The sequence below is a fragment of the Crocuta crocuta genome, unplaced genomic scaffold (genome assembly GCF_008692635.1).
Source record: "Crocuta crocuta isolate KB4526 unplaced genomic scaffold, BGI_CrCroc_1.0 scaffold143, whole genome shotgun sequence".
Classification (NCBI taxonomy): domain Eukaryota; kingdom Metazoa; phylum Chordata; class Mammalia; order Carnivora; family Hyaenidae; genus Crocuta; species Crocuta crocuta.
Window position 1 is genome coordinate 511,074 of NW_027529175.1, and position 15,844 is coordinate 526,917.

The following is a 15,844-nucleotide window of genomic DNA, read 5'->3' on the forward strand; positions in this document are numbered from 1 at the left end:
GCAGCGGCCGGGGCCGGAACTGCCCCCGCCCCCCAGCGACCCCGCCCCTGCCCGGCTGGTGGAGGAGACCTCCTTGCCTAACCTGGGGCAGGCGAGGGTTCTGGTCTCTCTGGGAGGGCTCGCAGGTCAGCCGGTGGGCCCAGGTTGGTATGTGGCTGGGGTGGGCGGAGGTGGCGCACCTCTGCGCCTCGCCGATCCGTATGCACCCCATCTTCGCCTTGCCAGACCCTGTGCTTCCGCGTCCGCAAGATGATCGACGTCTACAAGCCTGACTGGTGCGAGGTCCGCGAGGACTGGTCTGTCTACCTCTTCTCCCCTGAGAACAGGTGGGCGAGGCCAGGCTTGGTGTGAGGTTAGAGTAGGGGGTTGGCATGTCTGGGAGGGAGAGACGCCTGCCAAGCCAGGCAAGGCTACTGGTGCGGGAATTCCCTCCTCCTGAGGGCCTTCCCAGCCCAGTGGTGGAGCCCAGTCTGCAGGGCTGGGGGAGGGTCTACGTGTTCATGCAGGGGTGGGGGCTGGGGGCTTCCTGGACATCCCTAGTCTAGGCCATTCCTGTGCTGGCACCAGGTCTGACAAATCCTCAAGTAGCCTGGGGTGCCCACACTCTGGAGGGGGCGCCAGTAGGCCTCCTGGAGGAGGAGGCCTTTGTGCTGGGTTTTGGAGGCTACATAGATAGCATTTCTCGAGGTGTAGCAGGGGTTGTGGAGAGGTAGAGACTGGTCCAGGTGGAGGGAGCAGTCTGCGGGAAGGCCTGAGGGGCGGAAGCTGAGGGTATCAGGCAGTGTGTGTCCAAATGGCTGGAGGTCCAGGCTCAGAGCTTTGGAGCAGTGTTGGAAGGCCTTGAGTGCCAGGGCAAAAGGGATGCCCTTTATCCTGTGGTGCCGTGTGCTCGGGGGAGGCAGCTCCGAGGGGGCACCTGTGCAGATACGAAGTTACCACCTGTCGTGTGGCCCCAGAAGGGACATGTCAGCCCCTCTAGGCCACCCTAGTCCCCACCTGCGTCTGGGCCTTCTGGGCCAAGGGGCAAACTGACACTCATGCGGCACCCTGCCCACCCTGGTCAGGTTCCGAGTCCTGTGTCAGACCATCATCGCCCACAAGCTCTTCGACTATGTTGTCCTGGCCTTCATCTTTCTCAACTGCATCACCATCGCCCTGGAGAGGCCCCAGATCGAGGCCGGCAGCACCGTGAGTGGCCGCAGCCTTCGGGCAGCGAGGGACAAAGTGGAGGGCAGACCACCAGCGCCTGCTGTGGGACACTGTGCGGGGCCCAAGGGGCTAGGAGAGCTCAGCCAGGCCCCACAGCAGGTGCCGCGGAGGGAGGTGTGGTGGGAGAGTGCCGCTGGAGAGGGGGCCGCCTCCTGAGACAGAAGTAGCAGCAGGGTGCCCCGTGGCGGACGGCCTGGCAAGAGGGCGTCCAGGTGGCTGGGCAGTTCTGGGAGCCCCTGGGCCCACGATACCTCCCTTCTTTCAGGAACGTATCTTCCTCACTGTGTCGAACTACATTTTCACAGCCATCTTCGTGGGCGAGATGACACTGAAGGTAGCTCCCAGCTTCACCTGGGACCCTCTCCCACCCCCAGCTTGGGGGAGGGGCCTGGCTCGGGGCAAGCCCCTCCAAAAACTTGTCACTCACCTGCCCCTCAGCCATAGTCCACAGAGGGCCTCGGAGGCGTACCCCCCCTCCCCCCCCCCCTGGGTGCCAGCTCCCAGGTTGAGCTCCAGGGACCCAGAGGGGGTCACTTTCCAGGAGCTCACATCCTGCCGGAAAGGTGAACACAGGGAAACATTTGCAGTGTAACGGAGGTACTTGCTGGAGGGGTGGGGTACAGGGGAAGGATCCCTTTCCGGATGCTTCCCAGAGCGCTTGGCTTTGAATTCTGTTTGCCGAAAATGCGGGGAGTAGGGAATGGGGCGGCCCGGCAGGCATGTATTTCAGGGGGACAGTGGGGTACCTGACCGCTGCCAGAGAACCCGCCCAGCCCTCTGCCTGACTGCCACCCGCTCCAGCCGCACCTGATTTCGCCCCGCCCCCTCACGGAGGCTGGCTGCACCGCTCCGCCCCCAATCACGAAGTCGGGCTGACTCCGCCCGTCGCCCCGCCCCCAGGTTGTCTCGCTGGGCCTGTACTTTGGCGAGCAGGCGTACTTGCGTAGTAGCTGGAACGTGCTGGATGGCTTTCTCGTCTTCGTGTCGATCATTGACATAGTGGTGTCTGTGGCCTCAGCCGGGGGAGCCAAGATCCTAGGGGTCCTTCGAGTCCTGCGGCTCCTGCGCACCCTGCGGCCCCTGCGGTGAGGACTCTGTGCCCCCCCTGATGGGGGAATCCCTGCTCGTTCTAGTGAAGTTCCCGGGGTCTAAGTGGACCTCTCACGCTGGCTGTCCTTACTCACTCATTCCTTCGAAAGCACATGCCAGATTAGCGGGGACAGGGACCAGGCTGTTGATGCTGCCCCTGGGGGTGGAGTCGGGAGACCCTAGCGGGAGAGGGGTGCTAGAAAGACAGGGCTGAAAGTGGCCTTCATGACCGCTACCCACTTTCCGTGTGTCCCTGGGTGAATCGCTGCCATTTCTGGCCCTCAGTCTCCAGATGAATGGTGTGGCGTGGACCCCAGGGGGATGTTAGGTTAGGGCATAGTGCCCTGCTGTGCATATAGATCCCGGGTCCGAGGTTCTCTGCCTTGGGGACTCTGGGCAGAGTGGGTGCTGTTCCCAGAGTGGCTGCAGGCTCATGTCGCCTCTGCCCCTTCTGCTCTAGTGTCATCAGCCGAGCGCCTGGTCTGAAGCTGGTGGTGGAGACCCTCATCTCGTCCCTCAAGCCCATTGGCAACATTGTCCTCATCTGCTGTGCCTTCTTCATCATCTTTGGCATCCTGGGGGTGCAGGTGAGGGGTGCTCAGTCCGGGCAGGCACTGGGGTGAGCTCCATGGTCGGGGACGAGGCTCCATATTTCCTGCTCAACTCGCCCGACCTCGCGTTGACCAACCTGGGGGCTCAGGTAGCCCTGGCTGAGTGCCCACATCCCTGCCAGTGGTGAGCTCCCAGTCCAGGGAGGGGGGCAGACACAGACCTCAATATCTGAGCGCAGAGGAGCCTGGGTAAATGGTACCACAGGAGTCTAAGCTACCCAGAGACACAGGGCTGCTGAGGGCCAGAGGAAAAGTACCCAGAAAGCAGTGGCCTCGGTGCTGGGCCTTGAGGAAGTGATGCCGCAGGTCATGGTCGGCAGAAGGTGTTTCGGGAGAGGGTGGGGACGTGCGTGGTGCTGCCAAGGGGCTCTGGGCACGGGTGTCCTTCGGGGCCACTAAGAGGTCTGTAATAGCTGCCTGGGCAGGAGGGGTATGGTGTGGCCTCCATGTGGACAGTGACGCTGCCCCCTCCAGGCAGAGTGCCTGGGTCCCGAGAGAGGGCTCCCTTTCTCCCTCTCACCCTTGGGGAAAGACAGCTTTCTCCTGTTGAGTCCCTGCCCGCATCCCCAGGACTGAGGGGAGGTCTGAGGAAGAGCCCAGAAATCAGACAGATCACAGGCGTGAACCTTGGCTCAGCTACTTTCTAAACCTCCTATGGCTTTGGCGAAATTACCTAACACCACTGGGCCGCAGTCTGCTCATCTGGGAGATGGGCTGAGAATAGCCTTACCCCATGTGGGGGGACTCGGTGAGACGGTGCAGTCGAGTGCTTGGTCCAGGTTATGCACAGAGGGAGTGACCACGCGGGGCGGGTCCCTCTTCTGATGTGCACCGCCCTCACCCCCACCCCTTCTACAGACGTGTCACTAACCGTGCGTTCCTTCCCCACCCCCCAGCTCTTCAAGGGCAAGTTCTACCACTGTCTGGGCGTGGACACCCGCAACATCACCAACCGCTCTGACTGCGTGGCTGCCAACTACCGCTGGGTCCACCACAAGTACAACTTTGACAATCTGGGCCAGGTGAGGGCCACCCACATACCCCCTGACCTGACCCATCCCCCAGTGGGTTGGGGGTGCCAGCTCTTCAGTGCCCACAGCCTGGGATCACAGATCAAGGTCCTGATTTGCTAGGACTGATTCCTGTGACTTCTTTCTGGGCCTCGGTTTTCTCTTCTGCAAAATGGGTAGAGGTGGCACTCACCTCACAGGTAGCATGAGGCTTTGAGATCCTGAGTGCAGAATGTCCCAGGAGTACCTGGCGCTTAGTAGGTGCTTCAGTGAACATTGGTTCCTGGCCCCCAGCCCCCACCCAGGGGACCCAGACAATAGTTTTAGAGACAGCCAGATCTGGATATAAATCTTGGCTCTGTGCCACTTATTGTGGGTGTGGGCTCTCTGAGCTTCAGTTTCCTCATCTGTAAAATGGGAATGTGACAGTCTACCAGGCAGGCAGTGGTGACAAAGTGTAGCAAAGCCCTGGCCCGGGGGGGGGTGGTGGTGGTTTCCATTTCCAGCACCCATCTGCTTGGCTCTCCATCTCAGTGGGTGGGCAGGCCCCCTGACCAATTCCTGCCTTGCCCTTGGTCTCCTCTCCTGGGGGCCTGCCAGGCTTGACCCACTGAATAGTGCCCCAGATGAGAGCCCCCGCCTGGCTGCCTCCAAAGAGCCTCATGCTCACCCTCCCTCCACGATTACTGTTTGTTCAGGGCCCACCCAGGCGGCTAGGAGCTAGGGGTGATCAGATGGGGTGCGCCTTCCCCAGGTCACCCCAGGGAGGGAGCAGGGTCCAGGTGCATGTGACCCAGGGAACTCTCTGGCTGGAGGCCTTTGAAACTCTCCTCTCACGTGAAGAGAGATCCCACTCCTCCTGCCCCCGGGGAGGGGCCGTGGGGCCACTGAGGAGCAGTGAGTGGGCAGGGAAAGAGAGTCAGGAACTGGGACACGGGAGCTCCCCCATCCCCTCCAGATTTCCCAGAAGCCATGCCTTTCAGGTTTGGAACTCAATGGTTGACAAAACAGAAGTTTTAAACAAGATGTCCCAGGAAGCCAAGGGAAAGCCTGGGGGGGCATTTGATGAGGTTGTTCTTGACTCCCTGACCTCAGTGCCAGGCCCGGGGTCCTGCTCCCATGGAACATCCCTAGTCCTTTCCCCCTCTGGACATGCTTGATGCCAGGCTGAAGCCCCTGGACCCGGAAGTAAGGTGTTCTCAGTGTGCGGAGCCATCGGGGGAGTTACCGCACGGCCCAGAGCCTTCCTTGCTGGCCCGTCACCAGCTGTGTGCCCTCAGGCAGCTTCCAGCATCTTGGGTCAGGGTCCTTATCTATGATTGGGGAAGTGATAGCCAGCATGTGATTCTCAGTCCAGGCTCTGCACTTCAAGCCCCTGTGATCCAAGAGCTCACAGGGACATTTGCCCCTTGGCATGTAAGGGCTTCATGCCTCTCTCGGGCAAAGAGGGCTCCCTGTGTCTCCCTTGCTCTGACTTCTTCCTGGGCCTGAGCCTTTCCAGGCAGTCCTCAGCACCATTCCCACCTGGAAGGGAAGCTGATGAGTCTGTGCCCTGGATGGATGGGAAGGGGCCAGTGCAGGGCGGGAGACCCACTTCCCAGCCCGAGGCCTGGGCTGCAACAAATGAACAAGTGTTCTGGAAGCACGGGGGCGGGGTGGAGGGGCTTCTAGAGCAGGAGGTGTGACCTCTGGGCAAGCCCTGGTGGTCTGGTGTCAGCGCACTGGGGCTTTGCAAGAATGGCACCGGGTCCGTCCAGCTCAGAAAACCTTTATGGAGCCCCTATGGCGTGTGAGGCTCTGTGCTGTTGCTCTGGGACCAGCTCGCAGTCCTGTGGAGGGGACACGAGCCTGCTTTGGCCTGCCATCTGTGTAGGAGCCTTGGCTGGCATCTCCTGGGCATCACTTCCATGTAAAGTTTCACACGAACACGAGGGAGGGCAATCATTGCCATTTATAGACAAGGAAGCTGGGGCCCAGAGAAGTTGAGGAACTTGCCCCAAGTCCCCCAGCCAGTGAGTGGCAGAGCTCGGGCTATGCCCAGGCCTCCCGTTTTCCAAGCTTGGGGGATGGTGGTGGGGCCTCTCACGTTTGTGAGGAACCTCGACTCTCCCAGCGGACCTGGCAGGCAGGCACTTAAGTATTAGTGACAGTCCGTGGGTGAAGGGAAAGAGCGCATGAATTTTCGTGAATTAATTTCAGAGCTGAACCCAGGACTCCTCGTCTAGCCCTCATTCACCTGCAGCAGTGCCTGCCAGGTATATAGCAGGCACACAGTAGGTCCTCAAGAAGAGTTTCTTGTCGTCCTCAGGGAAGGCCTCTTTGTCGGGGAAGGATGGGACAGGATGCCAGCGTTGCCTGCACCCACTTCCCGTGGCCTCCCCTTCCTGTGTCTTCCAGGCCTTGATGTCCCTCTTTGTCCTGGCCTCCAAGGATGGCTGGGTGAACATCATGTACAACGGACTGGACGCTGTTGCTGTGGACCAGCAGGTGCGGGTGGGCTGGGGCCAGGCCAGGGGCAGCGGGGGAGGGGCACGGTGTCTCCGGGGCCCAGCTGTCTGAAACTGGCGTCGGCAGGACCCACAGCCCCGGTGTCTCCTGCCGCCCGCCGGGGCCCACCCCTCACCATCCTTGTCCGGATCTTCCACCGTCGGCCTGTTCTTGGGCAGCAGAAGTCGTTGCTCCATTTGCTTTGGCAAACCCCCCTGCTGGGCAGGGATAGCGCTCCAAGCCGGCTTCTGCGGAGGGTCGGATCCTTGTGGGGGGCGGGAGGAGGGGGCAGTGGGACGGCAGGGTCAGGCCCGAGGCGAGAGGGTGCTGTGTGGGGAGCCCGGGCAAGGGCCGGAGTTTGGCTGAGGCCAGCGGACGGGTGTCCGGGAGGGAGTTAGAGCCAGGGCCCGCCTGTGGGAGCTTCCTGCGCCCCCCGCCGCCCCGTGGCCGGCCTCAGCCCCGTCTGCCCCCCGCAGCCGGTGCCCAACCACAACCCCTGGATGCTGCTCTACTTCATCTCCTTCCTGCTCATCGTCAGCTTCTTCGTGCTCAACATGTTCGTGGGCGTCGTGGTGGAGAACTTCCACAAGTGCCGGCAGCACCAGGAGGCCGAGGAGGCTCGGCGGCGCGAGGAGAAGCGGCTGCGGCGCCTGGAGAAGAAGCGCCGGAGTGAGTGGGTGACCGCAGGGGGTGGGCCGCCCCCCCTCCCCAGGCCTCCTCTGCCTGTGCCCGTGGCCCTCCTGGTGCGGTGGCCGAGGCCTAGGTCTCGCCAAAGCCCCTGGGCCTTGGGAGCAGGGAGGGAACAGAGGGTGGGCTCTGTGCCCCTGGCCCTGCCCCTTCTCTCAGCATCTGCCTGCCCAGGGGACCCCATCCTTTGTTGGTGTCCACCCGGAGTCCATTGGCGACTCCCCAGTGGGTCAGCCCAGCAGAGGGCAAGGGCCTGGTCGCCTAGCCCTGGGCTGTGGGACCCCTGCAGCAGCAGCAGGAGCCCGGGAGCCCCAGCGTGCCCCGTGGGCATGTTTGGGGTAGATGGGGACAGTCACCGTCCTGCCTTCTCCCACCTCTACCCCTTTTCCTTGTGGCCCCCTGGCTGGGCGGAGGAGACCGGAGTCTGACTCTCAAGGCCTGGGGTGTTCTGACATCTCTCCCCTTGCTTCCTCCCTCCCCTTTGCTGTCTCTTCCTGCTGCCTGGGCCCCAACCCCCTGCGTCCCCCTGCAGAGGCCCAGCGTCTGCCCTACTATGCCACCTACTGTCCTACCCGGCTGCTCATCCACTCCATGTGTACCAGCCACTACCTGGACATCTTCATCACCTTCATCATCTGCCTCAATGTGGTCACTATGTCCCTGGAGCACTACAATCAGCCCACGGTGAGCCCCAGCCCCAGCCCCAGCCTGAGGTCACATGGGAGGGTTGGGTCCTCAGCAGGACCCAGGGCCAGGGTGAGGCAGGAGGGGCTGAGCAGCACCCCCATTCGGGGCCCTGTGCCCAGGAAGCTCATGGCTTGGTGCGACAAATGAGAGAAAGGGAAATGTCACTTGTTCCTGGGGAGCAGGGAGGTGACATTTGGGCCCAGCCTTGAACATGGGTAGCAGTGGCAGCTGTGTATTCAGTGTGTCAGACACACTACACATGTTGACTTTAATGCTCACAGCAGCCCAAGATGGGGGAGGGGCCTTTCTCTGTATTTTATAGATGAAGAGCCCTGAGGCTCAGAAGAAACGTGCTACCCAAATAACTCAGCGTGTAAGTAGCAGAGCCAGGATTTGAACTTAGGTTGGCATTCAAGGCCTGCTCTGTGGCCTCCGCTACTACATGGGCATGTGGAGCCTGGGGGAGGGGCATTGCAGGTGGCAGGGCCATTGGGGGCAAACACTGGCATGGGAGAGGATGACCCATTCCCAGCTGGTTCCCAGCCGTGTTTGTGAGGGACATGTGAGGACCACGTAAGGGCAAGTGCATTCTCAAAGCCTCAACTTATTTGGAGCTGGGGAGTAGGGAACGAAGGGTGAAGCAGAGCCTCTGTGTGAGGAATTCATATTTTACTTTAAATGACAGGAAAGGCATATTATAAATGCAGGAAAAAGGAAGGCATCCATTGGCAGAATGAAGAGTACTTGTAGGACTTGCAAATTAACGTGAAGAAGTAGAATGATAATACCAAGTATTTGTTATGGGCCCAGCCCTGGGCTATTACCTCATTTAATGTGTGCAGGAACTTTTTGAGGTGGGTACTATTATCATCCCTCATTTAGAGATTTGGAAACTAAATCCCAGAAGGATCCAGTGACTTGTCCAAGGTCACATAGTAAATAGGTAATGTGTGCCAGGCCAGGATTCATCTCTAAGCAGTTTGGTTCTTAACCATGACCCTTAACTGTTATGTCATACTGCCTCCAAAGAGGGTAACTGGACCAGACCAGCAGAAATAAAGAAGAAATAACAGTATAAAACAAATAGTGCATATTAATTAAACTGGAGGGAATAAAAGGAGATATATAAGCCATTTCAGTAAATGTGAATGGACTAAATTCTCTCCTTAATAGGCAGAGACTTTATTTTTAAGTTTATTTATTTTGAGAGAGCAGCATGAGTTGGTGGGGAGAGGTTGCAGAGAGAGAGAGAGAGAGAGGGAGTCAGAATCCCAAGCACGTTCCGAGCTGTCCGCACACGGCGCCTGGTTCAGGGCTCCCTCTCACAAACCGTGAGATTATGACCTGAGCTGAAATCAGGAGTCAGATGTTTAACCAACTGAGCCGCCCAGGTGCCCCAAGGCAGACACTTTCTAAGTGGAAGAAGGTGGCAGCAGGCCATGGGGTCTGGATCACACTCTTCTTTGCCCCCATAGTCCCTGGAGACAGCCCTCAAGTATTGCAACTACATGTTCACCACTGTGTTTGTGCTGGAGGCTGTGCTGAAGCTGGTGGCGTTTGGGCTGAGGCGCTTCTTTAAGGACCGGTGAGCAGCTTGGCTGGGCTGGGGCGGCAGAGAGTGGGCTGCAGGATGGGGAAGCAGTCCTGACCCCTGGGGAGCAGCCAGAGGAGGGGAACCAGTAAGTGTCTGAGCACTGATGGCCGTCGGCCCCCAGGTGCGCCTGCAGCCCTGAACAGGAAGCAATTTTGGCCCCACCTGCTGGATGGGGGGCATTCTCCCAAGTCTCTTCAGCTCATCTCTCATGGGTTCTCCACAACCCACAGTCAGAGCGGGGCATACCTCACCGTACTGCTTCTTTCCGGAGGGAACAAATGAGGTTCATAGAAGTTGATGGATTAGCCCAAGGCCACTCGGAGGAAGCATCTGGCTCAAGATTCAGATCTAGAAGTCATAGCTCATTCCTCCTTCCCGGCAGGAGGCCAGAGATGTTTATTTAGCCTGGTCATCCTCTTGCTTGAGGGATTAGAGGCTGGGGTGGGCAGAGAGGGAGCCAGACCCAGTGGGGTCTGGTGGGGCTGGTACACATCCCCCCGCCCCTCCCCCACTTCCGCGGGGGCCGCAGCAGGAGGGTGGAGAGCTGGGGAGCTCCTCCTCCCAACCCAGGCGTATCTAAACCAGAGTGCCCCTCACCCTGCCTCCCACTCCCGCCCTTCTCCGCCCGGCTGAGCAGGTGGAACCAGCTGGACCTGGCCATTGTGCTGCTGTCGGTCATGGGCATCACGCTGGAGGAGATTGAGATCAACGCGGCCCTGCCCATCAACCCCACCATCATCCGCATCATGCGGGTTTTGCGCATCGCTCGGGGTGAGGGGCGAGGGAGACGGGGTCGGGACAGGCCAGGGCAGGGTGGGACTCCCAGGACGGGGTTGGGGACGGGCGGGGGAGGGGGCACGCGGGCTGAGCACATACCAGACACACACTTGCCCCCTGTGTGTACACACGCATCCTTGTCCACAGACAGCTCACTGCACCCCCACCTGCTCACAACACCGTGACCCATGCAGACCAGCCTCAGGCTGGGATGAAAGGAGCCCAGGGCAGCTGGGAAGATACCAGGATGCAGTTCTAGCTCCTCGCGGGCGTGTGTCCCGCACTGGCTGGGACACCCAGTCCTCACTGCTTCTTGAAACCCTCGCTTCCGCCAGCAGCCCCCGCACCTCACCCCTACACTTCTTTCAAAAACCTCCTGCCTCAGCACTGGCCCGGGTGCCTCTTGCTCATCTACCTGCGACAGCTCGTTGCCTCCAGGGTCCGAGGTGGGGGGGGGGGTGCAGAGAAATTGGGAGCATCACCCACACTGGAGCCCTCTTTAGCCAGAGGGCAGGGAGAAATGCGGGGTCCCCTGGTCACGTTTGCTTCATCTCGGTGAATTACGTGCTCGTTGCCACACTTTGTTCCCACTGTGCGTGCCCTCCTTCTCCTGGACGTTTTCACGCCGACGTCCACTCCTTGTGCACGCGTATGTGTGTGCACATCCTCATTCAGCGGCACCCACGTTCTTCTGGCGTGGCATCGCAGAGCTGTCCCCTTTGCTCATGTGCTCCTCTGCTTTTCGCCCTGCCTCCTCATTTACACACGTGCACACATGCACACGCACATCGCCACTGGCCTGGGCTGAGTGGGCCGGCCTGGGTCTCGCCCGCAGTGCTGAAGCTGTTGAAGATGGCCACGGGGATGCGGGCCCTGCTGGACACGGTGGTGCAAGCTCTGCCCCAGGTAAGAGCCACTCCTCCCGGCAGCCCGCCTGGCTCTCACTGGTGCCACCCGGTCTCCACTTCCTTCTCCTCCAGCCTGCCCAGAGCCAGGGCAGAATCCTGTCTCCCGAGAAGCAGTTTGAGGGAGAGGCTGTGAGAGATGGAAAGGGCCCCTTCTGCCTCTGTCTTCCTGACTTCGGGTGCTTGCCAAGGCCTGCTCTGTTCCTGGCCCTGAGCTGGGCTCTCAGGGCCCATAGTTTGCCCTCAGGAGTGGGAAGGACAGACTCTGTGGGAAGGACAGATTCCTCAGGACAATGTAGGGAGGCCTACGGTGTGGTGGGAGAGAGGGGTCGGGTCCTGATGCTCCTTGGGGAAATCAGGGAAGGTGTCAGGGGACTTTGAGCTTGACCTTGTAGGGTGGCTTGGCAGAAGGAGGTGGCGATGTGAATGGGGGAGGTTCAGATGTGACATTTTTGGAGGGGACATCATGAGACCCTGACCTGGGTGGAAACCCTAGGACGTAGGCAAGCTCCCCCACCCCCATCCCACTGGTCAGTGGAAGGGAGATAAGATCAGGGCCACACAGGGTATCTTTCATCCTCTGGGGAATTCTGCAGTCCCAGCCCTGCCCCATCCCCCGCTGTCCCTCCCCTCAGGGTGACCTCTGCTCTGAGGTGAGCCTCGTGCACATTTATTTATTCATTGTGACTCATCTAGTCTTCACGAATTTTAGGTGTTTTAAAGGGCATGAATACTGCACGATAAAAACGAGGGTGAAAGATTAACCACCCTGGGAAGGTGGAAGGAAGGCTAATTCTCTCAAGGACCTGGGCTAAGGATGCTAGCGAGTTCCATTCTCATTTGGTGTGAGCATCCCAGCAGCCTGCTTACAAAGGGAAAGCCACCCGGTCTCATTCTCGGGTCTGGATGGAAAGCGAAAAGTGGCTGGGTGTGCACTCAAAAAGACGTAGTTTTTCTTAACAGGAAATGCCTTCAGAGGAGTTTGGCACATGGGAGATGAGGCTGAGCTGGGCTGGGGAAGGGGCGCAGATGGGAGGTGGGTTGGTGCCCTGACTCAAGCCACCTTGCCTGATGTCAAGGCCCAGTGCTCTGTGAGCCCCGGGGCATGTGACTTAACTTCTCATGTCTCAGTTTCCTTGCCTGTGAAATGGGAATAATAAGGTGCTTATCTTGAGGCATGGCATGAGGTTTAAAATGATTAAAGCTGACAAAGCAATGCTCAGGGTTTGTGCTATAGGGGGTGCCCTGTAAGCGTTTGCTAGGGATGGGGGTGGGGAGTGTGCGCCCCTAACCTCCCTGGCTTCCTTCTGCCTTCCTCCTGCCCCTTTCCCGTGCCCTGACCCCTAGACAACCCTGAGCTTGCACGGGGCGCACAGAGGTGCCCAGGAGGTCCCAGCTTCAAGGAGGAAACACGACAGTAATCAGAATTACATCAGCACCTTATGAGATATGCATGCCAAGTACCACGGAGCACGGGGGACTTACCCCTCATAATCTATGAGCTGTCATATGGACGTGGTGCCTTTCCTCCTCCATTCTATATAAAATGGTATGAAAATGACACTTCCCACCAAACCCTGCCCAATGCAGAGGGAGGAGGCAGTAAGGAAGGCTTCTCAGAGGAGATGCCTTGTGACCTGGGCTTTGAGGGGTAGGCCAGAGGCATTTCCCCAGCAAAGACAGAGGGAGGGTTCTCTCAGCAGAGGGAACAGACTCTGCAAATGGAGTCTGATTTCTATGCGGCTGGAGGCTGGGGTTGGAAGGTTAGTCTGGGAAGGAGTCCAGGGGGCTAGGTCACAAAGGGCTTTGATGCCAAGACAGCAAACTTGGGCTTTATCCTGTGGGCAGTGGGCATCTTGAGAGGTTCTGGACAAGGGAGGCCTCGAGCAGAGCTGCCTCTTAGAAGGTTGCTCTGCTGACCGTGAGGTGAGTGGGTTGCAGGAGAGGCTGGAGGCAGGGAGGCCAGTAAGGAGGCTGCCGCTCAGGGAGCTCAAGGAGGTGCTGGGGGTGGAGGGGGGGATTGATGGGGAAGGTGAGGTCTGCCCTGGTTCGGAAGCGCTGCTCACCTGGGTCTGTGTAGGGAGGGAGGCTGACCTGAGAACCAGGACCATGCCCAGTCCCTTGCTTCGCAGCTGCTAAGAGGTGCTTGTACTATTAATGAACAGAGCATCTTTTAATTAGCCAGACACAATTGGTGGGATTGTAGAACAGCTAAGAAGGAAATCCTCCTCTGGGGCGGTTTGAGGCTGACATGGTTTACCCTTTAGCAATTAATGCAAACCCCCTTCTGATTCTGTTCACGCAGGCCTTCTGAGGGCTCTAGGAAGCATTTCATTTTTAGGGCAAGAATATGTCTGAGCCTTATCTTAACCATTGCATGAGTTAAAGGCGGTCTCCAGCATATGGATAGATTTGACATAGGTTTGTAACCTGGGACGTTTTGTTCCCACAGGAGCTGTGGGATAGGGGTGGCTGGGTTTGCAGGAAGCTTCTGGGGCTCACAATCCTGCCTGAAACTCCCGTGTTCGCTTCTCTCCACGGCCAGGCCCCGTGCTGGCCTGAGGAGGCAGCTCTGACATAATGCAGCCATGTCCCTGCTCTGAAGGACTTCTCAGACCAGCAGAGGACAGTGACAGGGGTACCCCGGTTACCCTCACGCTGTCAGACTGTGTCCTGGTGGAGGGATCCAGGCCGGCTTCGTGGAGGAGGCAGCACTGTTGCTGAGACTTCCCTCCCTCCCTCTCTGCATTCAGGCAGGGGATGTTACCTACCACACACCAGTGTGTGGAGGAGCAGTTGTGAGCCGGCGATAAGCCCGCTGGGTTTGAATCCCAGGCCTACCACTTACTAGCTGGGTGACCTTGGGCAAGTTACTTCACCACTCAGTACGTCTCTTTCTCAAGAATGGCGTAAAACGTAGCTCACAGACGGGTGTTGGAGTAAGTGAGCTGACAGATACGAAGCCCCCAGGAAAGGCTGCATGAGCATTTTGTCACTATTCTGTGCCCCACGAGGTCCCTGGCCTCCCCTGGGGGAGGTCACGGCGGGGTGGCAGACATGGGCACCCTGACCCTCAGGCTGGCCCCGCCCCGCCTGCTCTCCCCACAGGTGGGCAATCTGGGCCTTCTCTTCATGCTGCTTTTCTTTATCTACGCCGCCCTGGGGGTGGAGCTCTTTGGGAAGCTGGGTGAGTGACGCTGGAAGCCGACCTGACCTGCGCTGGGGGTGGGGGGATGGGGGGGAGTGGCTGGAGGAGGGCTCTCGCAGGGCCGGGAGGCTTGAGACACCCGCAGAGTGTCATATCAGGGTCTGTGTTGGGGAGATGCCCCCACGGCAGGCCTGTGGGCGGACAGGTGACCCTCGGCCGTCTACACCCTGCCTCGGGGGTGGGTAGTGGCTTTGGAGAGCTGCTAGCCAGGATCCACCTGCACTCTCTAGGCCTCTGCAGCACAGAGAGCAGAGTGGGCAGGGCGCAGGCCGAGGGACACATAGTCCATGCCGACCCAGCCCTGCACAGGGTTGGTTTCAGAAAGCGAGGCTTCCTTGGGGGCTGGCCCTCACCCCTGTGTCCTCTCTCTGAGGACCCGATACATGAGTGAGGGGAGGAGCCAGGCTCACCGGAGTGAGCGCCTTCCCTGAGCCTCAGTTTCTCCATCTGCGAGCTGGGCATGGTCCACATGCATTTCCAAGGACTGGGGATTCTGGGACTGGGCTGGGAGGCCCCGGCTCAGGCTGGGCCGGGCAGGGGACTCTGCAGTGACACAGGGCTGACCTCCTCTCTCCTCTTAGTCTGCAATGATGAGAACCCATGCGAAGGCATGAGCCGGCATGCCACCTTCGAGAACTTCGGCATGGCCTTCCTCACACTCTTCCAGGTCTCGACTGGCGATAACTGGAATGGGATTATGAAGGTACCCGTGGGGAAGGAGACGTCAGTATGGGTTCTGGGAGTAGGCCTCCTGACGGCGCTGGCTCCTGGGGCCCCTGCCTGCCCTGTGCCCCACTGCACACGGGAGGGGGGGCCGGGCACAGCAAATCAGGGGGACCTGTTGGGGTTCCAAAGCCCAGCGAGGTGGCGACGAGCCCAGACGTGTTCTGTCAGCTCCTAACTGCTGCTCCGGGATTAGTTCTCCGAGTTTAAGGGACACGACTCTGCCCAAGGCCAGGACTTGGTGCCCATTGCCCAGGGCGGGGGGCCGCAGGCACCGCTCCTCCTGGGTCCAGGCCTGCGGCTGCTCCTCACCCAGTGGAGGCTCCCTGGCTGTGGCCCACAGTCCGGCCTGGGCTGAGTGGGGAGGGGCTCGTGAAAGGGGAGGAATGAGGTCCCGGGTCCTCACTGGCCCTCACCGGGTGCAGGGTGGAGGGGATGAGGTCCCGGGTCCTCACTGGCCCTCACTGGTGCAGGACACGCTGAGGGACTGCACCCACGACGAGCGCAGCTGCCTGAGCAGCCTGCAGTTTGTGTCGCCGCTGTACTTCGTCAGCTTCGTGCTCACGGCCCAGTTTGTGCTCATCAACGTGGTGGTGGCCGTGCTCATGAAGCACCTGGACGACAGCAACAAGGAGGCCCAGGAGGACGCCGAGATGGACGCTGAGCTGGAGCTGGAGATGGCCCACGGTCTGGGTCCCAGCCCGAGGCCGCCCACCAGCTCCCCAGGGGCGCCTGGCCGAGGCCCCGGTGGGCCGGGCGGCGGGGGTGACGCCGAGGGCCGCCTGTGCCGGCGCTGCTACTCTCCGGCCCAGGTGCGCAGGGATGGAGAGGGAGCGAGGGTCGACGAGGGCGGCACC

At 59.9% G+C, this 15,844-nt stretch overlaps 1 protein-coding gene across 1 annotated transcript in view; it reads left to right on the top strand.

The window, feature by feature from the left end:
• CACNA1I (calcium voltage-gated channel subunit alpha1 I) overlaps positions 1 to 15,844 on the top strand; it is an 81,977-nt gene that overhangs the window by 59,776 nt on the left and 6,357 nt on the right. The window contains exons 16-30 of the mRNA XM_077757882.1: positions 226 to 326; positions 1,065 to 1,188; positions 1,475 to 1,543; positions 2,110 to 2,294; positions 2,759 to 2,885; positions 3,806 to 3,931; positions 6,317 to 6,406; positions 6,883 to 7,075; positions 7,626 to 7,777; positions 9,256 to 9,365; positions 10,012 to 10,145; positions 10,987 to 11,057; positions 14,165 to 14,243; positions 14,846 to 14,967; positions 15,461 to 15,799. Of these exons, the coding sequence (XP_077614008.1) occupies positions 226 to 326; positions 1,065 to 1,188; positions 1,475 to 1,543; positions 2,110 to 2,294; positions 2,759 to 2,885; positions 3,806 to 3,931; positions 6,317 to 6,406; positions 6,883 to 7,075; positions 7,626 to 7,777; positions 9,256 to 9,365; positions 10,012 to 10,145; positions 10,987 to 11,057; positions 14,165 to 14,243; positions 14,846 to 14,967; positions 15,461 to 15,799 (2,022 nt within the window). The remainder of the gene's footprint in view (positions 1 to 225; positions 327 to 1,064; positions 1,189 to 1,474; positions 1,544 to 2,109; positions 2,295 to 2,758; positions 2,886 to 3,805; positions 3,932 to 6,316; positions 6,407 to 6,882; positions 7,076 to 7,625; positions 7,778 to 9,255; positions 9,366 to 10,011; positions 10,146 to 10,986; positions 11,058 to 14,164; positions 14,244 to 14,845; positions 14,968 to 15,460; positions 15,800 to 15,844) is intronic.